This window comes from Gopherus evgoodei, unplaced genomic scaffold (assembly GCF_007399415.2).
Source record: "Gopherus evgoodei ecotype Sinaloan lineage unplaced genomic scaffold, rGopEvg1_v1.p scaffold_32_arrow_ctg1, whole genome shotgun sequence".
NCBI classification, from domain to species: Eukaryota; Metazoa; Chordata; order Testudines; family Testudinidae; genus Gopherus; species Gopherus evgoodei.
This window is the reverse complement of record NW_022059994.1, coordinates 6,635,432-6,643,746: the sequence shown is the minus strand read 5'-3', so window position 1 is coordinate 6,643,746 and position 8,315 is coordinate 6,635,432. Positions and strand designations below refer to the sequence as shown.

At 58.7% G+C, this 8,315-nt stretch overlaps 1 protein-coding gene across 1 annotated transcript; it reads left to right on the top strand.

Annotated features, from left to right (window-relative positions):
* The first annotated feature begins 2,487 nt into the window (after positions 1-2,487).
* LOC115640720 (sperm acrosome membrane-associated protein 4-like) lies at positions 2,488-7,198 on the top strand. The gene is made up of 3 exons (XM_030543622.1): positions 2,488-2,621; positions 5,649-5,762; positions 5,918-7,198. Exons 1-3 carry the CDS (start codon positions 2,570-2,572, stop codon positions 6,124-6,126), a joined length of 375 nt encoding a protein of 124 aa, XP_030399482.1. The 5' UTR covers positions 2,488-2,569; the 3' UTR covers positions 6,127-7,198.
* The last annotated feature ends 1,117 nt before the right edge of the window (positions 7,199-8,315 follow it).

Here is an 8,315-nt window from a genome sequence, read left to right as displayed (position 1 = left end):
AGTCTAGGCAGGTGCAGTGGATGGGGAACAGAGATCAGAAGTTACAGTGTAGGCAGGTGCAGTGGATGGGGAACAGAGATCAGAAGTTACAGTGTAGGCAGGTGCAGTGGATGGGGAACAGTGACCAGAAGTTACAGTGTAGGCAGGTGCAGTGGATGGGGAACAGAGATCAGAAGTTACAGTCTAGGCAGGTGCAGTGGATGGGGAACAGAGATCAGAAGTTACAGTCTAGGCAGGTGCAGTGGATGGGGAACAGAGATCAGAAGTTACAGTGTAGGCAGGTGCAGTGGATGGCGAACAGAGATCAGAAGTTACAGTCTAGGCAGGTGCAGTGGATGGGGAACAGAGATCAGAAGTTACAGTCTAGGCAGGTGCAGTGGATGGGGAACAGAGATCAGAAGTTACGGTGTAGGCAGGTGCAGTGGATGGCGAACAGAGATCAGAAGTTACAGTGTAGGCAGGTGCAGTGGATGGGGAACAGAGATCAGAAGTTACAGTGTAGGCAGGTGCAGTGGATGGGGAACAGAGATCAGAAGTTACAGTCTAGGCAGGTGCAGTGGATGGCGAACAGAGATCAGAAGTTACAGTGTAGGCAGGTGCAGTGGATGGGGAACAGTGACCAGAAGTTACAGTGTAGGCAGGTGCAGTGGATGGGGAACAGAGATCAGAAGTTACAGTGTAGGCAGGTGCAGTGGATGGCGAACAGAGATCAGAAGTTACAGTCTAGGCAGGTGCAGTGGATAGCGAACAGCGATCAGAAGTTACAGTGTAGGCAGGTGCAGTGGATGGGGAACAGAGATCAGAAGTTACAGTGTAGGCAGGTGCAGTGGATGGGGAACAGTGAACAGAAGTTACAGTCTAGGCAGGTGCAGTGGATGGGGAACAGAGATCAGAAGTTACAGTCTAGGCAGGTGCAGTGGATGGCGAACAGAGATCAGAAGTTACAGTGTAGGCAGGTGCAGTGGATGGCGAACAGAGATCAGAAGTTACGGTGTAGGCAGGTGCAGTGGATGGGGAACAGAGATCAGAAGTTACAGTCTAGGCAGGTGCAGTGGATGGGGAACAGAGATCAGAAGTTACAGTGTAGGCAGGTGTAGTGGATGGGGAACAGAGATCAGAAGTTACAGTGTAGGCAGGTGCAGTGGATGGGGAACAGTGACCAGAAGTTACAGTGTAGGCAGGTGCAGTGGATGGGGAACAGAGATCAGAAGTTACAGTGTAGGCAGGTGCAGTGGATGGGGAACAGTGAACAGAAGTTACAATGTAGGCAGGTGCAGTGGATGGGGAACAGAGGTTACATTGATAAAGTGAACAATTGAAAACAGTTTCACATATCAGTTGTACACTTGACCTCATGTGTCCTGTGACCCCACTTGGCCTTTGAATTCTTTGGCTGTGTGACCTCTGACCCCCTGGCCATTGCCGTGGCGCTGACACCGTGTGTCCCATGGTGCCTTGTGTTTCATCAAGGCGGGGACCTCCCCCACCTCCTGACCTCTCACATGGTGCCCACGATGATGTCATCGTGGCTGTGACCTCATGGTGGTCCAGCTCCTCCCACCTGTGACATCACAGCTTCCCCCCCTGTACTTCAGCCACTAGCCCCCAGACCTCTCCCAGTGCTGGGGAGAGAACCCAGGAGTCCTGGCTCCCAGCCCCCCCTGCCCTAACCCACCAGCCCCCATTCCCCTCCCAGAGCCGAGGAGAGAACCCAGGAGTCCTGGCTTCCAGCCCTCCCTGCCCTAACCCACCAGCCCCCACTGCCCTCCCAGAGCCAGGGAGAGATCCCAGGAGTCCTGACTCCCAGCCCCCCCCCCGCTCTGATCCCCCAGCCCCGACTCCCCTCCAAGAGCTGGGAGAGAACCCAGGAGTCCTGGCCCCCAGCCCCCCCTGCTCTAACCACTAGATTCCCCTCCTGGATCTCTGTTGTTGTGTCTGTTGTCAGTGTAGTGTGTTTCTCTGTTTGTTTACCTGTTTATCCCTGTTTGTGTCTTTGTACCTGTCACTCTGTGTGTGTGTGTGTGTGTGTGTGTGTGTGTGTGTGTGTGTGTGTGTGTGTGTGTGTGTGTAGGTAGTTGGGTCGTAGCTGGGGCATGTGTGTGTGTAGCTGTGTGTGTGTGGCTGGGGGTGTATGTGTGGTTGTAGCTGGGGTAGTGTAGTTGCGGTGGGTGGTTGTGTCTGTGTGTAGCTAGTTTGTGGGTGTGTGGCTGGGTTGTGTGTGTGTAGCTGGCATGTAGATGGGGCATGTCTGTCTGTCTGTGTGTGTAACTGGAGGAGTGTAGCTGGTGTGTGTGTAGCTGTGTTGTGTTTGTGTGTGTTTACACCTAGTCCCCTTGCATTGCCATCGCTCTCTGACTCACTAACTGGCTGCCTATTTTTATACCCCTCGGCGATCATGTGTCCTGCCCCCCTTTGCAGCTGTCCCTGGCACCAGGCCCCTGCCACACCCATGTGTGTGTGTGTGTTTGTGCCAAAGTATATATATATAACGGCACAGATCACAACCCGACTGACTCTCCTCCGACTGCCCAGCCCAAGGACTGTCTGATCTTCCACACCCTCGACGACCATGGGCAAAGTCCTCCTTCTGTGCCTGGCCGCGCTGAGCTTTGTCGGGATTGGTAAGCCCCAGCTCTGCCCCACACAAATCCCCCCCAACTCCATCTCCTCCCCTAGGAAAATCTCCCCATTCCTGCCGTCTTTGCCAGGTTCCCTTCCGAGCCCTGGGGTAAAATTTTGCCACTCAACAAACCAAACTGGGGGGGGGGGTGGCAGGGAAGTGGCTCTGAACAGTGCTGTTCGGAAGTGGGGGGGGCCTTCCCCCCTTTGGGCCTGCGGTTCAACCCCCTAAGTGTCCCCCCAGCTATAGGGCTCAGAGGGGCTCATGGGTTTTAGGGATTACACCTCCGCTCTCTGGCTGCAGATTGGTGAAGATTCACCCCACTGCTGCCACCAATCTGGAGCTGGGAGTAGCCCACTCCCATGCTTTTCCTGTTAGCCCCCAAGTCTGCCCACTTCCCAGCCCCCCTCGTCAGCAGATGGTCCCTCAAACTCATGGTTTTTCTTTAGGCCCCGGGATGTGACCAGAACCCCCTGCCCCGCCCCCCCCCCACATTTTCTGGGGGAAACTGCACCCATTTTCTATTGCCCCCTAATTTTCCCCCCAGGTCATGCCCCACCCAACAGACTCACCCACATCCCCGATTAAACCTGCCTTTAAAAACTGTCCCACCTGCCCAGATGTTGCACTCCCAGGAGGGGGAGTTTAGTAGGATGGGGGGGAGCAGGCTGGGAGCCAGGACTCCTGGGTTCTCTCTCCAGCTCTGGGAGGGGAGTGGGGGCTGGTGGGTTAGAACAGTGGGGGCTGGGAGCCAGGACTCCTGGGTTCTCTCCCTGGCTCTAGGAGGGGAGTGGGGTCTAGTGGTTAGAGCAGGGAGGGGGACTGGGAGCCTGAGTTCTCTCCCTGGCTCTAGCAGTGGGGTGGGGTGTAGTGGTTAGACCAGGGAGCCAGGACTCCTGGGTTCTCTCCCAGCTCTGGGAGGGGAGTGGGGTCTAGTGATTAGAGCAGGGGGGCTGGAAGCCAGGACTGCTGGGTTCTTTTCCAGCAGACAACTCCCTTTCTTCAAACTATGGTTTGGAAATAGGTCCGGGGGGCTGTTTTCCCTCTTCCTCCCCAGTCCAGGGGACACACGAAGCTCTGCTCCTCGGATCAGCGCCAGCCCGGCTCTCCCCCTCCCCACCATTTCCCGGCCAAGGGGGCGGCTGGGAGATGTCTCACCCTCGGCCCGGCTCAGGCAGGGCGCTGGCCGGAGCTGGGGGGACCCAGAGCCCAGTGGGCAAGGGAATTGCCGTGCAGCGGCCACACACCCGCCTGACACACGGGGAAGGCATTTGGATTTGGTTTGGCCTTGAGTCTAATTTTCCAGGCTGGGTTGTTTTTTCCCATGGTTTGAAATCTCGCTTGCCAAAACACACCCAGCTTCTCACGGGTGTGTTTTGTGTGCTGTTGTCTTTGTGCGTGCAGCCGGCTTTGTGCTGTGTGAGCTGCCCTGGTTCTTTGCGGCGTGTCTCCATGGGGTTGTGTGTGTGTCGTCGTGTTTGGCGAGCCCGTGTTTGTGCCTCGTTTGTGTTTGTGTGCCCTTGTGTTTGATTTTGCGGGCCCATGTTTGTGTTATGTGGGTGTGGCCTTCTCGGCGTGTTTTTGTGGGTGTTTGTGGTTGGTTTACAGCCATGTATTTTGTGTGTTTGTGTCATGTGTCGGATGTCTGTTGTGTGTACCTGTGTTCACGGACGGTGCAAGGAAGTCCACCTTGTGCACCCCCCAGCCCTGCAGCAGCTCCCCGCCCCCCCGGCCCTGAAGTGTACCCCCCGCCCCCGTGGCAGCTCCCCAGCCCGAGGAGCCCGGCGGTACCTCCCCACCCCAGCTCACCTCTGCTCCGCGTCCTCTCCAAGCAGGACTGCGCAGTGGAACCCCTGGGCTGGCGGCTGCCTGACGTGGCGCTCTGACCCAGGGAACCCCTGGACTGGCGGTTGCGAACCAGGACCGCCCAAAGGATTCCAGGGGCCTGGGGTCTTCAGCGGCGGGGGGCCCTTCTGCTCCAGGACCCACCGCCGAAGTGTCCCGGAGACCCGTCGTGGGCCCCCCCTGCAGCCGAATTGATGCTGAAGCGGGACCAGCTGCCGAAGTGCAGCCAGGTCTTCGGCGGTAATTCGGTGGCGGAGGGCCCCCGCCGCAGGTCTCCGGGGCACTTCGGTGACTGGTCCCGGAGCGGAAGGACCCCCCGCCGCCGAATTACCGCCGAAGACTGGGCTGCATGTCGGCAGCGGGTCCCGCTTTGGCGGTAATTCACCGGCGGGGGGTTCTTCCGCCCCAGAGCAGAAGGACCCCCCGCCGGCGAAGACCGGGAGCAGAAGCTCCAGGGGCCCAGGCCCCATGAGAGTTTTCCAGGGCTCCCAGAGCGAGTGAAGGACCCCGCTCCAGGGTCCCCGAAAAACTCTCGTGGGGGCCTCTGTGGACACAAATTGCCCCTCGTGCCCGCCCCTCTGGGTGGCCCTGCGGCGCACTGACCCAGAGGAAGCCCTGGGCTGCTGGCAACGGCACGCTGACCCAGAGGACACCCTGGGCTGCCCGTTGCCGATGCCGCCAGCAGCTCAGACTCCCTCTCCATCCCAGCTGCAGCGGCCGCTCAACCACTTAAAAAAAATTTGAGGGAGCTGCTTTTTGGCACCCCCAAATCTTGGTGCCCTAGGCAACTGCCTAGTCCGCCTAAATGGTTGCACCGGTCCTGACTGTGTCTCTTCCAATGTTATGTGTGTGTGCATGCACGCATCGCTTTGTAAGGCTAGCCTGGTGTTTGTGTGGTGTGCAGCATTGCACTTGGGTGTTTGTAGCTATACAACTGTGTTCTTGTGCATCTCAGTGTTTTTGTGTAACCCCTGTGTGTTGGGTGAAAATCATTGGAGTACCAAGGTCAGGATGCATGTGAATTCCAGAATCGAGCTGTTTTTAAAGGGGCAGGGCTAAATATAAAAGTGTCACCATCCATCCCACGACTGCCACCAATGCTAGTAAATCTGATCATTACGCCCTCCCCGAAAGCCCAAAAAGGAGACAGACTTGGTCTCACCCTTCCTCTCTCTGTTCCCAGGAGCAGCCCTGAAGTGCCTGAAATGCGACTTCACCGTATTTGGCATCCCCTGCCACACCACCACCGTCACCTGCCTGGACAACCAGCTCTGTGCCACCATCCGGGGCCGCGCAGGTAACACCCGTCCCTCCTCACCAGCCCCCTCTTCCATTTCTCTCGTGTCCCCTCGTTCTCCAGCCCTCTGCATTTCTCTCTATCGCGTTCCCTCATTTTCTCTCCCTCTCCATTTGTTGCTTTTTCATTCCCCCTTTCTCACTCTCTGCCCCCAGCCGGCCACAAGCTGATCATGAAGAAGAACTGCGTTGACAAGGGGAAATGCCAAACCAACGACACCTCGTCCTTCGCCGGCATCACCTACAGCACCTCCTACGAGTGCTGCGAGGGCGAATTCTGCAACTCGGCCGCGGGCGCCGGGGCCCAGCTCTCCCTGGCCGCAGGGCTGGCCATGCTGGGGGCCTGGCTCGCCCGGGGCCTCTAATCCCTGCTCCGCAAGCCGGGAGGGAAGAGGAAATCATTTCTGTTGGGGGGGCAAAAAAAATCCAGCCTTACCTTGCCTTTAAATAACCCCGCCCCTTTTCTTCTTAAAGGGGCGCTTGTCAGCCAGAGGTGAGACCCGATCTTTGGCCTTTTCTTGGTCGTCTTCAATCATTATAACCCGAGGACGAGGGGGCAAGACCCTCGGGGTCTGTCCGGAGAAGGAAAATGGGATCCCCCATTCTTTCGTGGTGCCCCCCCCAAACTTTTTCACTCATTGGTTCTGTTTCTTTTTGTCAAGTCTCATGCTCGGTCTGATAAGCTACCCATTGCTACAGTCTCCAGCCCCCAAACCCACCCCACTGCCATTGTTGTATACCCCACCCCCCAAAAAAAAAGACAGGCGAGCAGCTGATTTTCCCACCTGTCCTCGCCGGCTCCCGATGACACAGGACTGTCAATGAGGGAGCCGTGGCCTGCGGACAAATGCACCTTTAAGAACAGGGCGCTGCGGCATCGTCCCCTGCCTTGAGCCCCCTCGCCACAGCTGCCAATGCCCCGTTGGTGGCAGCGCTGGGATCCGCGGGGGCTGCAGCTGGGGTCCCACGCTCTGGCTCCAGCTGTCCAGGCCTCTGCATTTCTCCCTCTGCCTCCTCCCCTCCACAAACATCTGGCTCCAATTGTTGCCATTGGCTACACCTCTCATGCTCACTGGCACTACAGACATCTGGCGCCAGATGTTCACTGCCTTCTGCACCAGCCCCACCCGCACCTGGGGGAAGCACTTCTGTTCCCCAGCCTTGCCCACACCTGGCCCCATGTCTTCGCCCCGCTGCAGGGCTGGCATCGGGGCAATGATCACCTAGAAGGCACTGGGGGCGGGGGGGCTCTGCTCTTCGTCCCAATGCCCACAGAGGTTGGGCAGGCGCTGGGAGGCGGGAGTGTTGTATTGACCCCACACGCGGGCACAGTAGCTTGGTGCTGCCCCCTGCTGGCGCAGGCAGGATCAGCGCCTCGGCTTTCTCTGCTCATGTCTTCCTGAAAAGCGTCCAGAATAAATCCTGTCTCGGCTCCAATCGCCCGGCGGTTGTGACTTTCTTCCCGACCCACAGCCCCCTGCTACCCCGGTCCTGCCCCCGCAACGCTCTGCCGGTGTCCCTCACTCCTGACCCGCAGCCCCCTGCTACCCTGGTCCTGTCCCCCCCAGCTCTGCCGGTGCCCCTCACTCCCGACCTGCAGCCCCTGCTACCCCGGTCCTGCCCCCCCACTGCCCTGCTGGTGCCCCTCACTCCTAACCTCCAGTCCCTGCTACCCCAGCCGTGCCCCCACAGCTCTGCTGGTGCCCCTCACTCCTAACCTCCAGTCCCTGCTACCCCAGCCCTGCCCCCCCAGCTCTGCCGGTGCCCCTCACTCCCGACCCGCAGCCCCTGCTAGCCCAGCCCTGTGCTCCCCCCGCTCTGCCGGTGCCCCTCACTCCCGACCCGCAGCCCCTGCTACCCCAGTTCTGTCCCCTCCAGCTCTGCCGGTGCCCCTCACTCCCGACCCGCAGCCCCTGCTAGCCCAGCCCTGTGCTCCCCCCAGCTCTCTGAAATCCCCTGTGGGTCGGAGCTGGGCCCCACAAGACTGCGGCTGGGCCGTGACTCAGACCTCGGTTGTTGTGTTGTTCTCACTGGGCATGTGGCCGGGAGGAGCAGACAGTCCCCGTGCTGCACACGGGTTAGCGCCTGGAGCCGGGCGTGAGTGGGCAGGCTGGGAGCTCGGCGGCAGGTGGGGCTGGGTGCCGGGGGTAAGTGTGGAGCCGGGCGCGGAGACGCTGTGTGCCTGCGTACCAGGGAGTTTGTGCTGTGTGTGCTGTGAAGTTGTGGACCAGGACAGGGTGCGGCTGTGTTGTGTGTGGTGTGTATTTGTCCTCCTGAAACGTGTCCAGAATAAAGCCTGTCTTGGCACGGTGCGGTTGTGTTGTGTTGCCACGTCCATCACAGGTGCGGATGGGGTTTTGTCTGGGTGTGACTGGGTGTAGCGGTGAAGTGTGTGTGTAATTGTGTTGTGTGTAGCTGGGTTTCTGTGCTGGGTTTGCTGCATAGTTATAGGTGGGGGGCTCGTTCTATTGTGTAAATGTGCATTTCTGTGTGTGTGAAATTCTCTGTGTGTGTGACTATGTTGTTGTGTGTAACTTTGTGTCTGTGTGATTGT